Source organism: Eubalaena glacialis, chromosome 8 (genome assembly GCF_028564815.1).
Source record: "Eubalaena glacialis isolate mEubGla1 chromosome 8, mEubGla1.1.hap2.+ XY, whole genome shotgun sequence".
Classification (NCBI taxonomy): Eukaryota; Metazoa; Chordata; class Mammalia; order Artiodactyla; family Balaenidae; genus Eubalaena; species Eubalaena glacialis.
Window position 1 is genome coordinate 58,648,765 of NC_083723.1, and position 18,526 is coordinate 58,667,290.

At 35.9% G+C, this 18,526-nt stretch overlaps 1 protein-coding gene across 2 annotated transcripts in view; it reads left to right on the forward strand.

Annotated features, from left to right (window-relative positions):
* Positions 1 to 18,526, forward strand: part of CRPPA (CDP-L-ribitol pyrophosphorylase A) — a 326,472-nt gene that overhangs the window by 275,315 nt on the left and 32,631 nt on the right. Inside the window, exon 10 of one of the 2 annotated variants that reach the window (XM_061197725.1) lies at positions 7,764 to 7,892. The exons of the other annotated variant lie outside the window; for it this stretch is intronic. Within the exon in view, the coding sequence (XP_061053708.1) occupies positions 7,764 to 7,868 (105 nt within the window). The 3' untranslated portion in view covers positions 7,869 to 7,892. Of the gene's footprint in view, positions 1 to 7,763; positions 7,893 to 18,526 lie in introns of those variants that run through there. 2 annotated transcript variants of the gene reach the window in all.

The following is an 18,526-nucleotide window of genomic DNA, read 5'->3' on the forward strand; positions in this document are numbered from 1 at the left end:
TTCCATTAATAATTAAATATCCCATATGTAACAAAAGAAACTGTCAGTCTTCTTAGTTTTATTTAATGATTCAGGAGGTATACTCAAACTTCAGAAAATTTTAATGTAACCCAACCATTTTTTGGAAAACATCAACCTGTTGGGGTTTGCAACAAATGGTTCTCTTTTAGTACTTTGGCAATTCCCTTTCTGTAGGGCCTCATAACAGGAAATGTTATCATGTCACTTTTGCATAAAAGTTGGTTTACTTTTGTCAGCAAATCACTTCTAAATGTAGATACAAAGTTACCTTTTTTATATCAGGCTTTATAAAATTTGCTATCCAAAAGTTTTATAGTTCAGAAGATGAATCTCTCCTTATAAATATTAACATTTGCTAGTTTTAAAAGACCTGCTTTGAGGATTTATTTAAAGTGGATAAAAAGATATCGTAGATGTAGAAACATACAAAGACTTGCAGTTTTCTAAACTGCTCTAACAGATCCCAAAATTCAGTGGCTGAACCAAGATCGAAGTTTATTTCTGTCTTGGGTAACCAGTCCAGATAGATCATCCATGTCTGTTAGCAGCTCTGTTTCATGCAGACAGTGCCTCTACCGTTTTTTAGTGCCCAGCTTCCAAAGTCACCGGTTGCCACTACTCTAAATAGAAGTGAAAAGAACAGAAGCCTTGGGTGAGAGATTTCCTCTTAAGCAAGTCAAATAGAAGTTGCTCACATCATTCTCGCTCACACTCCATTAGCAATGAGGGATTAGTCACATGGCCATACATGTAGCAGAAGGACCTAGGAAATGCAGTCCCCAGCCAGCAGCTGTGTCTCAGTTACACTTTCCTATAACTGAGGAGGGAGGAGAAAGTCTTTAGTGGACAGCTCGCAATATCTGACATAGATACAATTGAATGTCTAGGGAGAAAGACACTGTTTTAAGAGCATCATCCCACTCCTTAAGAGATTTTGGAAAAGTAAAATTTTGGATTGTCACATTAATATTATGCCAGATTACTCTGCACCACTGTAGACTCAGTCACAATACATGAAGTTCGTATAACATGTTTTGGATATCCTCTCCACCTCCCCGCCCCCAAAAAAATACTTAAAGGAGAAAGTAACAATATAACATTACATAAAAAGCCATGTCGTGTTGAGAAAATTTTCACCTGTACCTGTTCTATTTTCCAGTTGCTTTAGTTATTTTCCTAAATTAACTTTTCATTTCATTGATGAATTTATTCATAAATGTGTATTGCCCCATACTATGTTTTGGTATTGAGTTTCCTACTACCTAGAGATTAAGAGTTCAGAAGGAAAATGTATATGGTGACAATAATGTGTCATACGTGGAATAGAGGGATGGCAAAAGGAAAAAGTGTTTCAGAGAAGGCCTCAGAGAATGGATGATTCCTACTCTGGGGTGTAAAGAATGAATGGAAATGTCTACATTTGCAAAAAGGGGAATCAAAGGGACCCTACAGGAAGAAAAAAATGGCGTATTCAAGGGCATGGGGTCTGGGGAACTCCAAATTAGTTGATGTAAATAGAGTGAAGGACCCAGAGATGGAGCAAAGTCTTGAGAAGAGCCTTGGATGCCATACTGGTAACTCAGCATGACCCATTTGGTGATTCTAAAACCCCTGGGGTAGGCGAACATATCCCTGGGATTTATGTCACTATGGAGAAGCCTTACAAGTGGTACTATAGAATATTTTCTTTTTCTTAGCTTTTAAACATAAGACATATCATCATAAAACATAAGACATATCATCATAAAAAATAAGACATATCATCATAAAAAATAAAAAATTATTAAGCTCAAATTATGAAAATCAAATTTTAGGGTATAAAGTATTATCTTTTTTTCATTATGTAATAGAATAAAAGTTCAGTCTGTATTTTAATTGCAGTATGTTCTAAATCTTTTTTTCTTTTTTAAATTTTATTTATTTATTTATTTATTTATTTATGGCTGTGTTGGGTCTTCGTTTCTGTGCGAGGGCTTTCTCTAGCCGCGGCAAGTGGGGGCCACTCTTCATCGCGGTGCGCGGGCCTCTCACTATCGCGGCCTCTCCTGTTGCGGAGCACAGGCTCCAGACGCGCAGGCTCAGCAACTGTGGCACACGGGCCTAGTCGCTCCGCGGCATGTGGGATCCTCCCAGACCAGGGCTCGAACCCGTGTTCCCGCACCGGCAGGCAGACTCCCAACCACTGCGCCACCAGTGAAGCCCTAAATCTTTTTTTTCCTTAAATAAATATACAGCAATACAAATAGCATCCATCCTTTTTCAATGAGAGGAATAAGAACTCTCTTTTTTACATATAAAATGAGTTTAAAGACTTCATGGGATAACTTTCATATATAACTATATATTTATATATATCTTTTATATATAACTTATACAACTTTTTATATAATCTCTGATAAAATAATAATCTAAAATAAGCATTATTCTTTATCTTTAACCATGCAAAATGAAAAAGTAATTATATAACATTTGAAAATATTTCAGAAATCCAACAAAATTTTTTAAAGGAAGCTTATAGGTAACAGGTAGCCACTGAAGCGGGGGTCAAGCCAGAGAGTAATGTGATTAGATTTGTTTTATAGAAAGATCCCTTTCAGAGCAGTTTGGTAGATGAATTGGAAAGAAATGGAGGTAGAAAGAAACATGAGTAGAAAGAAAAGCCAGGCAAGAGGTGGCTAGAGCTTGAGATTTGCAGGAATGATGGAGAGGAAATCAGATGATGGATTCGAGAGACACCCACTTAGGGGAAGTACTGATGGGTCTTAGAGCATTAGAAGCCAAAGGAAGGGGAGGAGCCTAGGGTGACTCAGGTTTCAGGCTTCAGTCAGTGTAGTTAGTTGGTGGTAGTGGTAACTAGGGTAGGCACTGGGGGAGAGGGGGCAGCTAGAGAGGGAGCTGAAACGTGTTTTGTTTTAGAAATTTAATTAATATTCTTTTCTTAATATAAGTACAATAATGTTTAGGTTGACTTGGTTTTATCCTAATGAATATAGACTTGGTGCAGAATCATGTTGTTTCCATATGAGGACGTTCTCCCAACTCTTACATGTCCTTCTGGGTACTTTAACTCGAGTTGCTTATCTTCCTCACTTCTGTCTCTTCAAATCAGAGTAACAAAGAGAAGCTTATGAATTTCACTTCTTGGCTCTTGAGGGGAAAAAAAACAGGATTTGTGCTCTGAAAGATTTCCCCATGTCTCAGAAAACACTATAAGCATTTCTCCTCTTTCTCAGAAGCTTCCTGTGATTTTTAAGAGTCTCTTCAGGGCATTAGATTTGGAGTGAAAAAACTTGTATGTCTTTGCTGCTAACTTGCTGTGTTGTGTTAGGCAAACAACATTACCTCTTTGGAGCTTTATTGAGCTATTTGTAAAATTAAAAGATTGGATTAGATCAGAGTTTCTTAAATTGGGATGGTTGACCTTATTTCAGGTGATCCATGAGCTGCCTAAAATTAAATGGAAAATTCTGTTTGTTGATGCAAGCATTTTCCTACAACAGGGTCCACAGATTTCATCAGATTCTTAGGGTTCTGGGACTCCAAAAAAGTTTTTTAAAAATGCACTTATTTGAAATCAGGACTGGATTTTTTGGCCATACAGCTTCCATCTTTCAATGGCAGTGAAAATATTCCACATGACATAGTATAGAATTTTCTTAGATGTAGACCTGTCATTTTCTGCATTCATTCCTAAGTTATGCTGTGTCTTCTTATTTCCTCTGCGATCTTCTAAGATGCCATCAATAAAATCCCAGCATCTGGTAGGAGGGGATGGAGAGGGGAGAACCAAGTGAAGTTACAGAGATCACTCGAGGGAGTGTGGGGTCCAGACTTGACTCTCAAGACTAGGAGCGTGTTTGGGTGTTCTTCCCTTCACCCATGCAAGCCACGAGAAGGGATGTTAAACCCTTAGCACAGCCCTTTGCAAAAGCTGCCAATGTCTGTACTAGACAGACAAATTGGCTGCAAAGTACAAGTGTGGGCAAAACTGGCCAAAAGCTTGTCTAACTCAGACAGAGCAGTGACAGTTACTGAGATAAAGCAAGTGAGATAAAATGAGAATGAGTGTTGACCCTAGAGATATTTGTGAGTCTGAACCTTGGCCAAAACTCCAATAAACTAACCCAAACACACTTCTCAAATTCCAGATAGCATAATTATGTAGTGATTACTTTTTGCTTCTCAATAACTCAGAACAGAGTTTAGCTTCATTTGTGTTTGCTTCGTTAATAACTAAACAATGGTTTAGTCTTTAAGAAATTTATACAGTATCTATATTGACCTTAATCATACTTATTTATGTTGCCACTTCCCCTTGATTTCCACTTATATCCCTACCATATCCTGGAGAGTAGTGCTTATCAAACTAACTGAGGTTAAAGAACCCATTTCTGTTTGTTTTTTTGTTTGATTAAATTATAATTTCTCTGAATCTGTCATTGTGTTTCTACTGTACGTGCCTAGCCAGCAGCTTATCACGTGACTCACGACCTTAAATTCAGCAATATCTGAACTGGCCTATAGTTTTTTCAGTGAGATAAGTCCACTCATCACATGCCTGGATATTGAAGAAATATGATTTGCAGGAATCTTTGTACCATTAAAATGAGAGGGCAATTGATATATGTAGAATATGTATGATACCGATCGATAGCTGACCCACGGTTTGGTGAAAGAGATAAATAGAACAGTGGACACAAAGCAGCAGTGCATTAGTATTCAAGTCCAGTAACATTATTTTTCAAAACTTTAAAATAAGAATCACTAGTAAAATATTAATGTTAATTAATCAAAGAGAACTGCATTAAAAACACTTTCATGTTTTCTTATAAAGTCTCAAAACCCAGCAAGTTTTAAATGTAATCTCTAGTTCTAATCTGGTTAGGGAGTCCAAGAAGAAATTAATGTATTTAATTTATATATTTATATATATAAATATTATATATTATATATTTAATACTCAGGCATGTGTTTTATTATTTATTTTTTATATATTTAATACTCAGGCATGTGGTTTTACTCTTACAGTGTATGACAGAAGTTTAATCTTGTCACTCTAAGTATTTAGACCTGATACACTCTGTATAAGCATTCCTTCACGTTCACTATATAACTCATGTAGGGAATCAAGCCTATAATATTTAACCAGTGCTCAATAAATTTGTTTATATTAAACTCCTGGAAATAAAAAGCTTGAGTTCTGTTTTTATTTGGTTTTGGCACACCCCATTACGAGTAGTGGGAGGCAGGCCTCTACCCCCGTGAAGTTATTTATTGCCGCTTGTTGTTGGACTGCTAGAACGTAATAAATCACTTGAGAGCCACGTACCATGCAATTTTAAACAATTTACTCAATGAAAGGCTTTCCAGATACAATTGTCTCAAATGCAAGTCTATAATTATAATTTTGAGTTGAGTGGTTAAATGTCTGCGTTCTGCTACATAAAACACAAATCAGATTGGCATTATTTTAATAAAAAATATTAAAATACAACACTGGGAGAAATTAGTTATGCTTAATATTTAATTCCAGCAGTTGCTTCTCACCTCTGCCTAGAGTTTATCACATGAGGGAAGTTGGAAAGTTCAAAATTAGGAGGTGGTAATGTTATTTAAGGTAAAAATGTTAATTAGTACATTTTAAACACAATTTATTTTTCTAGAGAAAAATCACTTAATCTTCCAGAGGTTCAGGTTCCTACTCTGTAAAATGTTCAGCGTAATTTCAGTGACATGAGACCATTTTAGAGACAACTAAGTAAATGTGAGGTATCTTGTATAATACCTGCCTGCTCTCTGTGATATGTGGAATGAATTAGATTCCTTTGTGTGAGAAAAGTTTAAGAAATATGACTTGGTGTAGATATTTATATCTATACCTTTTATTTACCTGCAGTTTTCTTTGCTTTATACAGTAAATAAATTCTGAAGGTTGACTGTCAGTTTTTTTAATTTAAAAAAATTATAGGAAGTTATACTAGTAGTATACTAGTAGTCAGCAAAGTTATTCTGTAAAGGAACAGACTGTAAACAGTTTAAATTTCACGGGCCACATAGAGTCTCTGCCTCCTATTCTTTCTTTCTCCATTATCTAAAACCCTTTAAAAATATGAAAATCATTCTCAGCTTATGGATTGAACAAAAATAGGCCACAGAGCCAGATTCGACTCTAATTATAGTTTTCTGGCTACTGACTTATATTGATATTATAAATAATAGTTTAAATACCTTATGGGTAGTTTATATATAAAGAAATTATGAAAATAAATTGGCAGCAAATCTTTCTGATAGGTTAATAGATCTTTAATTTTTATTCTATTGGATAAACCTAAATTTGTATTGTTAGTTTTACTTAAAGCTAAGATTAAATAAGAGACAAGCTACCAGCAAAGTGCTCCTTTGCCCTAAAAGCTGGATTTCTAAATATATAAAATCTAAAACATCAATTATTTCGATAATTTAGGCAATCAGAAGCACACCATAATATACAGAGTAGAATTTATGCTGAAGAACATACAACACTGGTCTTGTTTCTTTCTGAAAAATATATATCAAACTTCCTAGGAAGCATACATTAGTTAGAAACTAAAAAATCATTTAAGATATAATAAACCCAATCAATATTTCTGCAGATATTTTGAAGAAAGCTTTATATATAGAAAGATTTTTATTGAGTTAGTAATATTAGTGCTCTACAAATAAAAATCAAACTCTGGAGGTCAAGATAGTGATTATTTTTCCTGTGCATCCACTATAGTGTGTATTATGTGTGTGTGTATATATATATATAATATAAGAAATCATATAGTTTAAAATATGATTTTTTACCTATTCAAAATCTGCAAGAAATATGTCTAGAGTGTTAAGCAAAGAAAAAGGAAATTGAGCCCTCCCAAGTTGGGTTTTGGCAAGTTGATGGTTTCAGGCAGTGATTTCTAAGTTTTTGAAGCTCTTTGGTCTTATATTTGTTATGAATCAAAATATTCTCTGCCTTGGAAGGGACAACATAAATAAACAAATAAATATGCGATTTACTATGTTTGGCTCATTTAGGCATTAAGAGACACAACACCCACCTCGTTTACATTGTTTTATTGTACCATTCTGTGAATCTTGCAGGGTGTCTTTAACAGAATTCTAAGAAAGCAACTATTTGTTGATAGTTTTTTATTAGTGATTGGAAGATGGGACTCTTGGTATTTTCTTACAGCATATGGTGCTCACTCAGGAAATGTTGCCGACTGACAGTCTTAACTCTCACTCACAGGTTTGTTTTCTTTTGTGGTGTTACTGTTCTTTTAATTCTAAAAATGACAAAATAGAATGCACTTCTTTATTTATACCAGATTTTCAACATGAGATGAAGAGTCATTAAAAAGCCATGGTTCAAGCTTTCGAAATGTGTCAAGGGATTCATGCAGGTTTAGTCCTGACATTTAGCATCCTCAACAATGCTAGATGTGGTTTGTCACCAGAATCATTTCAGCATCCTACACTGAATAGCCATTCTATTAATCTTAACAGTATCCTTAATAAGACTGAGAGGTTTTGTTTTCATAGTTTAAATAAATTTAAAAAATTCTAAAGTAAAAAGGAAGTTGCTGATTATCCATAAACTGAGGGGAAATAAAACGATTAAGTAATCCTAGTTCCCTAAATATCCCATTGAAATTGTGTAGTGCAGGGTTTTTGATATTCTGTCATTAAAAAATCATTTTGTGGGGACTTTCCTGATTGTGCAGTGGTTAAGAATCCGCCTGCCAATGCAGGGGACACGGGTTCAAGCCCTGGTCCGGGAAGATCCCACATGCCACGGAGCAACGAAGCCCGTGCGCCACAACTACTGAGCCTGCGCTCTGGAGCCCGCGCACCTAGAGCCTATGCTCCGCAACAAGAGAAGCCACCGCAATGAGAAGCCCAAGCACCACAGCTAAGAGCAGCCTCCGCTCTCCACAACTAGAGAAAGCCCGCATGCAGCAACAAAGACCCCACGCAGCCAAAAAATAAATAAATAAATAAATTTATTTAAAAAAATCATTTTGCTCATGTCATTAAAATATTCAGATATAAAAGATTTTACATAATTATGGCACAAAACACTCTGACTGCATCAAATAGAGAGCACCAGTTTTATTGTATATAGAATTACCCAATGAGATAAAATGAGCTTCTATTAATATTTGATTTTTTCTGTTTAGGAAGCTAAATGATTATATATAGATATAGTTAGAACTTAACTGTAATTTTTATGGATGGATCTGGTAACCTAAGGAACTATTTTAAAGTATAGGTATACCACATATTATCTTTTTAAATAAAAACATTGTTATGCTTGAATGCTAAATTTTGAAGAAATGGAGAATACAAGATAAGGGCCTTGATTTCCTCAATACTGACACAGTACCTGTACATATAGTGATATAATGTTTATTAATGAGTGATCACTGTGGTGGCATGAAAAGACATATGCATGTTTCCTGTACATTCCCAGCACAATGCTTCTAGATCTTGCATTCTGTCTTTCTGAGCTATGACAGGATAGAATGCAAATGTTTCCACTTCTCCAGCATTGAAATCCTTTACATTCTGTGTGACCTGGACTGGGAAGAGCCAAACCTGGCTTCTCATGGCTTCTCTGGAAAGCATTTAAAAAGAGAGATTCCTGGGATTCATCCCAGGTGAGTGTGAGTCAACTCAGTTCCTTCCAAATCACCAATGACTTGATTCTTGGTGACTTGGTAAAACAATCCATATGTAGACCTAACTATTTTTAATTCCATCTTTGTTCTTCTAAAATCTGGTTTCATTGTAAATACGTGAAATTATGACTTGAGTCTGCTATTGATTTTCCTTTGCGTACAGTAATGATATCACGATTACAATGATTCTTACAAAAGGCTGGTCGCGGAATAGAGAGGCTGCTTAGAGGTTAAAGAGTTTTCTTCCTTTCTGAAGATTAAGTATAAATGAAATAAAATGGAAGAAATGTTCAAACTTGGCAACAGTTAACTTTAAAAGTAAATTTGAGGCTTCACTGATCCTTAACACACAGTATTCATTTTTCTGGATACAAATTGTTTCAAGCCTAAAGGGTACCTTAGATGTTTCAAAAACTTAACTGAGAGAGCATTTTATTTTTGTTTACCATTGAAATTGTTTCCTCCTATGCATGAAGTGAAATGTTTTGCATGTAGTTTATTGCTTATCCGCTTGTTTCACTGTAGCATATCAACTAGTTTTTATTGTTTTTGGCAGACTTGTTCATTTAAGAAGGTTTTGAAGAGCATTTTTAAAATATTAGTTGGCAGGAAAATTTTTTAAAGAAATGACCCTACTCCACAGGTCTGCATTAGTACCCTTTCCTGCGGCGACGGTGTTACTTATTAGAAAGGGTTAGAAACGAGAGCTGACAATTATTTCCAGATCAAGTCTTAGTTCACTTGCCAACTAGCCACATTGTCTTGGGCACAATCTACCTAATCTGGGCCACACATCTATTGTCATCTAATTTAAGTTTTTAGACTCAAACATACTGTATGAAGGGCCACTCCTCCCTATCACGCATGTGCAGAATTTATGTGCTGTTGTTGTATTAACACCACAAAATATAAAAAACATCTCTACATACATTACAGAAAACTTGTAAATTTCCATATAAAATATATATCTTGAAGGTTATTTTGAATTTTATCTTTAACTGTGTATCTTGCACTGCCTTTGTCTCACTTCCCTTGTGATGGAAGGTGTAATGAGATGAATCTGCTTGTAGTATCATGATTGCTCCAAATGTCAGTCATTACAAAGACATCATTAGGAAGGACAGATTGTAATGGTCGGCCCTTAGAGGAAAACTTTGTGTATTGTAACTGCTTTAGGATACTAGGATAATTGAACTGAGTATTATCTATCTGCAAATTAATAATTACTGTACATTTACCCACAGTACTGTAGTTTTTCTTTATAATCACACACTCTATTTCCTATTGGCCAAGATTCATAAATATTTCACTGTTGATAAAAAGAAAAGAATTACATAAATGAAAAAGAGAATTACAGTTTCAGAGTAGAAAACATCCTTCTTAAGTTTTTGCAGAGGTTATATTTTTAAGGGGAAAGCATGTTATGTCCACCTATTGTGTGTGTGTAAGATAACTTACAAGGGGCTATATAAGAAATTGCATTAAGGGAGATGAGATGTGCATATAAATAATTGCTATATGAGGCAGTGTAAATGGTGAGTGGAATAGACAATATTGAGGACTAGAAGAGACAGATCATTTCTGCTTGAGGTGATTAAGAAACCCTTCATGGAATAGATAGCAACATCAAATGCATCAAATGCAAAAGACTGAAAAATCTGAAAGACCACAAATCATAGGAATGAAGGCAGGAACTAAATTACCACTGTATTAATAAAGAATCTGACGAGCCTGACACATAGTTGGCACTCAGTAAATATTTGTAAATTATGACTGAATGTTGGATTTTAACTAAAGCAAAATTTATATAATGAGAGTAATAGATTCTGTTAGGCAAGTAAGGACAAAAATGGTAGAAGGCTTAAGATACATGTTTAATATGCCTTCATTTATTCTTTGAACAATTATTTTTTGGATCTGTATTATATGCTTGGATCTGTGAAAGGCACTAAAATAAGACAAACATGTTCCGACCATCAAAGAGCTTAGAGTATAACTAATTTAGGTAGAAAAAATTCATATTTTATGTTTCTCAAAAAGGAAGTTCTGTTACTTGATTAATTCTTGAATACAGATAATTAAGCAACTACTGCATAAATGGCATCAGTCATAAAAACTATGCTTGGTAGGGTCATGCACAAAAGAATGTGGGCGTGTGTGATTAGGAAGTTAAAGTAGGTGTTGTTGTAACCACATGCATTTATATCAGGCTACTGATAGAAGCTTTAATTTAAAACATGAATCCTTGGGAGTTTATAAAGGAAGTAGACGAGAGGCATGTGGCATGCATCAGGCAGGTGCTTTTATGGAAGCCAGGGAATTGCTTCTTTATGAGAGATGGTGGGAATGACACTTGAGAGATCATCCTAGCTTCATGATTTCAAATTTGTTCGTTGGGTTCTGTTAACATTTCTGAAATGGTACATTATGCTCAAGATCTTAATTGAGTTGCTTAAGGCTTTTGTCCCCAGTTTTCTATAACCAAGCCACTTACTATTTTGCTCTAATTTAAGACTTTATGTAGTAAACATTATTTAAATAGAAATACCTTTAATGATAAACACAAATACTGATTGACAGCATATAGAGTATGAGCTTGTGGCCAACTCTAGTAAGCAGAGTAGTGGTTCCCCCCAAAAATGTCCTGGTCCTAACTCCTGGAACCTGTAAATATGTTACCTGACATGGCAAAGGTGAATTAAGGTTGCACATACAAATAAGGTTGCTAATCAGCTGACCTTAAAATAGGGACATTATCCTGAGTAATCTGAGTGGACCCAGCCCAATGTGTTTTTAAAAGTGGAAGAGGATGGCAGAAGTGTCAGAATGAAGGAAGTGAGAAAAAAGACTGATCAGCTGTTGCTGGCTTTGAGGATGGAAGGGGGCCACAAGCCAAAGAATGTGGGCAACCTCTTGAAGCTGTAAGTGGCACGGAAATGAATTCTCCTCTAGAGCTGTAAGCCCAGTGACACCTGTGTCGGTGTTCTCACCCACAGAACTGTAAGAGAATAAATTTGTATTGTTTTAAGTCACTAAATTTGTGGTAATTTATTATGGCAGCAAATAGACAACTAATATGTAAACATTTAATGGTGGTAAGGATCATTTACAGGCTATTGTTAGAAGACGTTTGAAAGAAAATATTACATATTAATGACACGAGGAGTTACAGAATGGAATGTCAAAATTAATAGAATTTAATCTCATAATTTTAAATCATGATCTTGTTCAGAATAGATGCAAGTATAATTTAAAATAAAAGCCTTAGGGCAGTAGAGAGTGTTTTAATCCTTGCAGATTAAGTAACAATTTTAATCAAACCAAAATGAAGTAAGTTTAGCAATGTAATTTAAGGAGTATAAAAGGGAGGTATATGTATTTTTAAGTATGATAACAAGATTATAAATATGCCAGCACCTAGATTAATTACATATCAACAGTATAATAAAGTACTTTGAATCTGGAGGATCGTGTTCCTATATAGGTCATGATCTTGGTGAAGAGATATCCCAAATCCTTTGTATATTGTTGAAGTTCCTAAAATTCATAATGAAGTCTGTGTATCTGTGTGTGCATGTCTGTGTGTGTAGGGTATGTGCTTTAACAAAATATGAATTATTTTCTCTGGGTTGCAACTAACACCATAATGAGATTTCTCAGGAGGATTTTTTTTGGTGTTGGGCCCCGGTCTCTCACATAAGATAATGAATGACTATATATATATATATTTTTTTTTTTTTTTTAAGTATTTGTTTATTTATTTATTTTTGGCTGTGTTGGGTCTTCATTTCTGTGCGAGGGCTTTCTCTAGTTGTGGCAAGCGGGGGCCACTCTTCATCGCGGTGCGCGGGCCTCTCACTATCGCGGCCTCTCTTGTTGCGGAGCACAGGCTCCAGATGCGCAGGCTCAGTAATTGTGGCTCACGGGCCCAGCTGCTCCGCGGCACGTGGGATCTTCCCAGACCAGGGCTCGAACCCCTGTCCCCTGCATTAGCAGGCAGATTCTCAACCACTGCGCCACCAGGGAAGCCCTATATATATTTTTTACAATTTAAACTGAGGCATGTGCAAAATGTATTTTTGACTCTTAAAGCAAACGTGCAGTTAATAATTTCTCAAGAATTTTAACGAGTCTCTCATGAAGGTTGTCGCTGAAAAACTAGAAGCAGATTGTCCTTTCGGAAATGTTACTTATCTTTGAAAGGCTTTATTTTGCCTTCCTCTGTCTTCTAGCCACCAACTGAGTGAACTTCTCGTATTTTGAATCTAGATATCACAGAAAGTTCTTGGGAGGGTGAAAACTTTACATGGCACACGCTTTAGTAACTGAGTGCCTCCACATTTAGGCTTAACTTAACAAATCATGCTTCCAAATAGCTTAAGTGTTTCAAAGTGAGACAGCAAGTCAGCTGTACTGTGGCTGCTTTATAGAGTAGAAGAAAATGTCATATTTGGAAGAGATATTAGTTTCTTCAGCGTGTGGGTGGTATTCTCCTTGAGATCAGAAATTGTCTCAATTAATAAAACCGTATTGCTAGAATGACGTGGAAAACATCTAAAGGTAAATCTCACTATTTGCTGCTTTCATTATCTTTTTGAATTTAAATTTCCTTATCACTAATTGGATCCTTATCTGCTCTGCTTTCTTCCCTGGTTGTTGTGAAGCTCAAATGATATACTGGATTGGAAACTCATGTGAAATAACCTAAAGCACAGGTTCCTAAGTATTGTTTTCTCCACTCCACCCCCAAGAAGTGAGTTACTGTGTGATCAAATTTATTTGCCAAATGATATTATTTTATTCCACTCACACTCATGGAGACTCACAATTTATATTGACTTATAGAAGACTCTGGGTAGTCAGGCAGGAAAGAAGTTAGTTTAACCCATTATTTCCCACACTTAGTTGACCATAACACCCCTTTATTACAGTACATACTATATATATCATGTAATGTTATTTGGAGAAATGCCTTCACACAGAAATTTACACATGTGGAAACCGAGGCCTCAGGAGCTTATGGCTTAGACATGGGGAAGGAGGTCCTATGCCTTTACACTCAATAAAATTTCCAATTAGTTCCTTTATATTCTTCTTCTTTACATTTTGCAGGTAGTAGAGAACCACAGAGGTTTAGTAAGGTTTTATGGTATTTCTGAGGGATTTTACAGAGAATTCTTAGTATCTTTAATTTCATACGTTTCTTTTATATTTAATTATTATTGTTATTATTGCTATTATGTACCATTATTATTACTAATAATCATTATGTCCCATTTGATTCTAACTAGCCTGTTTTCAAAGTGTTTGTGGTAATTCTAGTAAAAATTGTGCATGCCATCATTTATTTTGAATATACACTAATAATATTTTGACAGAACCATATTTGAGTCCAAAATCATACTTATAATAGTTGTGTGGAAAATTTAGATGAGGTTCAAAAGCTCTACCCACTTCACACAATTATGTATATTACATGGCAATTTACTCCTGCGACATTTATCTATTGAACAAATTGTATGTAAAGTTTATATACTATATGAGGCTATAAATCGGCTACATGAATCAGTTTTCCCTTGATTGCAAATATTGCCGTAGTTACCTTTCTCAAAGGCCATCAGTTCCATTTATATAATATTGGCTAGTGGGTTGAAAGCCTGATTTTGTACGCCACAGTGCTTAGTCTTCATGCTTTAGCTCTTTAATTGTCATGATATTTCCACAAAGTATTCATTCCAATTTTATCGATAAGGAATCTGAACCATTGTATTCTCCTGACACTCCTGTTTGTTAGGGGAGCCACTGTTCTTCCAGTTACCCGAATTCAAGAATCACTTCTGATTATTCTCCATGCCCTAGATAGAGCCAATAACTAAATGCTCTGAATTCTAATTATTCTATATTTCTGGCATTTCCCACTTTCTTTCTTCATTCCTGCTGTGATCACTATAATAGTCAGGTGCTGCTTGCCTCTTGGCAGAAGCTGGGGTAGTTTCCTAAGGTGGTCCCTCTACTATGTCTTTTCTAAAAACTGTCTACATCCCACCACTAAAATATCTGACCGCATCTGATTCCATTGCCCATACCACTGGCACAGTGCTACTACCATTAAGAGAGAGCAATGATAGATATATTAGCGCTTTACCTGTGACTATGCAAACCATAATTAGTCATCCCCCGTCAGAGAGAAGTAGACCCTATTAATATTACTTCAATCAGAATTAAATGTTCAGTGTTCAATGTTGCATATCCAGTCACCTTATATGTAGTTGTCTTCAGGTAGCCATGAACTTGTTTCTATGGACAAATACTTACCATCCTACTTACCCCTGTCTTAAATGGATCTCATACATGCCCTTAGATTTCTCTGCTACACTTTTTTTTTTAAACATCTTTATTGGAGTATAATTGCTTTACAATGGTGTGTTAGTTTCTGCTTTATAACAAAGTGAATCAGCTATACATATACATATATCCCCATTTCTCCTCCCTCTTGTGTCTCCCTCCCACCCTCCCTATCCCACCCCTCTAGGTGGTCACAGAACACCAAGCTGATCTCCCTGTGCTATGTGGCTGCTTCCCACTAGCTATCTATTTTACGTTTGGTAGCGTATATATGTCCATGCCACTCTCTCACTTCATCCCAGATTACCCTTCCCCCTCCCCGTGTCCTCAAGTCCATTCTCTACATCTGCGTCTTTATTCCTGTCCTGCCCCTAGGTTCTTCAGAACCATTTTTTCTTTTTTTTTTTTTTTTAGATTCCATATATATGTGTTAGCATACAGTATTTGTTTTTCTCTTTCTGACTTACTTCACTCTGTATGACAGACTCTAGGTCCATCCACCTCACTACAAATAACTCAATTTCGTTTCTTTTTATGGCTGAATAATATTCCATTGTATATATGTGCCACATCTTCTTTATTTTTTTATTAACATCTTTATTGGAGTATAATTGCTTTACAATGGTGTGTTAGTTTCTGCTTTATAACAAAGTGAACCAGCTATATATATACATATATCCCCATATCTCTTCCCTCTTGCATCTCCCTCCCTCCCACCCTGCCTATCCCACTCCTCTAGGTGGTCACAAAGCACTGAGCTGATCTCCCTGTGCTATGCAGCTGCTTCCCACTAGCTATCGATTTTACATTTGGCAGTGTATATATGTCCATGCCCCTCTCTCACTTTGTCCCAGCTTACCCTTCCCCCTCCCCGTCTCCTCAAGTCCATTCTCTAGTAGGTCTGTGTCTTTATTCCCATCCTGCCCCTAGGTTTTCATGACCATTTTTTTTTTATAGATTTCATATATATATGTTAGCATACGGTATTTGTTTTTCTCCTTCTGACTTACTTCACTCTGTATGACAGACTCTATGTCCATCCACCTCACTACAAATAACTCATTTTCGTTTCTTTTTATGGCTGAGTAATATTCCATTGTATATATATGCCACAACTTCTTTATCCATTCATCTGTCGATGGACACTTAGGTTGCTTCCATGTCCGGGCTATTGTAAATACAGCTGCAAAGAACATTGTGGTACATGACTCTTTCTGAATTATGGTTGTCTCAAGGTATATGCCCAGTAGTGGGATTGCTGGGTCATGTGGTAGTTCTATTTTTAGTTTTTTAAGGAACCTCCATACTGTTCTCCATAGTGGCTGTATCAATTTACATTCCCACCAACAGTGCAAGAGGGTTCCCTTTTCTCCACACCCTCTCCAGCACTTATTTTTTGTACATTTTTTGATGATGACCATTCTGACTGGTGTGAGGTGATACCTCATTGTAGTTTTGATTTGCATTTCTCTAATGATTAGTGATGTTGAGCATCCTTTCATGTGTTTGTTGGCAATCTGTATATCTTCTTTGCAGAAATGTCTGTTTAGGTCTTCTGCCCATTTTTGGATTGGGTTGTTTGTTTTTTTGATATTGAGCTGCATGAGCTGCTTGTAAATTTTAGAGATTAATACTTTGTCAGTTGCTTCATTTGCAAATATTTTCTCCCATTCTGAGGGTTGTCTTTTCACAAAGAAAGAAAACTACAGGCCAATATCACTGATGATCATAGATGCAAAAATCCTCAACAAAATAGTAGCAAACAGAATCCAACAGCACATTAAAAGGATCGTACACCATGATCAAGTGGGGTTTATCCGAGGAATGCAAGGATTCTTCAATATACACAAATCAATCAATGTGATAAACCATATTAACAAACTGAAGGAGAAAAACCATATGATCATCTCAATAGATGCAGAAAGAGCTTTTGACAAAATTCAACAGCCATTTATGATAAAAACCCTCCAGAAAGGAGGCATAGAGGGAACTTATCTCAACATAATAAAGGCCATATATGACATACACCAGCCAACATCGTTCTCAATGTTGAAAAACTGAAACCACTTCCACTAAGATCAGGAACAAGACAAGGTTGCCCACTCTCACCAGTATTATTCAACATTGTTTTAGACACAGCAATCAGAGAACAAAAAGAAATAAAAGGAATCCGAATCGGAAAAGAAGAAGTAAAGCTGTCATTGTTTGCAGATGACATGATACTATACATAGAGAATCCTAAAGATGCTACCAGAAAACTACTAGAGCTAATCAATGAATTTGGTAAAGTAGCAGGATACAAAATTAATGCACAGAAATCTCTTGCATTCCTATACACTAATGATAAACAATCTGAAAAAGAAATTAAGGAAACACTCCCATTTACCATTGCAACAAAAAGAATAAAATACCTAGGAATAAACCTACCTAAGGAGACAAAAGACCTGCATGCAGAAAACTATAAGACACTGATGAAAGAAATTAAAGATGATACAAACAGATGGAGAGATATACCATGTTCTTGGATTGGAAGAATCAACATTGTGAAAATGACTATACTACCTGTAGCAATCTACAGATTCAATGCAATCCCTATCAAACTACCACTGGCATGTATCACAGAACTAGAACAAAAAATTTCACAAGTTGTATGGAAACACAAAAGACCCCGAATAGCCAAAGCAATATTGAGAAAGAAAACGGAGCTGGAGGAATCAGGCTCCCTGACTTCAGACTATTCTACCAAGCTACAGTAATCAAGACAGTCTGGTACTGGCACAAAAACAGAAATATAGATCAATGGAACAGGATAGAGAGCCCAGAGATAAACCCACACATATGTGGTCACCTTATTTTTGATAAAGGAGGCAAGAATATACAGTGGAGAAAGAAAGCCTCTTCAGTAAGTGGTGCTGGGAAAACTGGACAGCTACATATAAAAGAATGAAATTAGAATGCTCCTTAACACCATACACAAAAATAAACTCAAAATGGATTAAAGACCTAAATGTAAGGCCAGACACTCTAAAACTCTTAGAGGAAAACATAGGCAGAACACTCTATGACATAAATCACAGCAAGATCCTTTTTGACCCACCTCCTTGAGAAATGGAAGTAAAACCAAAAATAAACAAATGGGACCTAATGAAATCTAATAGCTTCTGCTACACTTTTTTGTCCTTGTATTTCTACAGACTTTAGTCTCAAAATTGTTGTCTAAGAGAAGTTTTTAATTCCCTGATGTCTTATGATAAAATCTTTCCAGAATACTGGCAATTTTCACCTTTTTAATACCTAGAAGCATGCATTTCAATCACTTTTACTTTCAAGTGCTTCACTCCTATAGAGGAGAGTTGTCTCTCCATGAGTTTGTTTTGTTTGTGTTGTTTTATTTCTGAGATGAGGTGATAGTGATGGTAGTGATAGTAATTTTCGTGATTCAGACTTTGTATCCTGCTTAC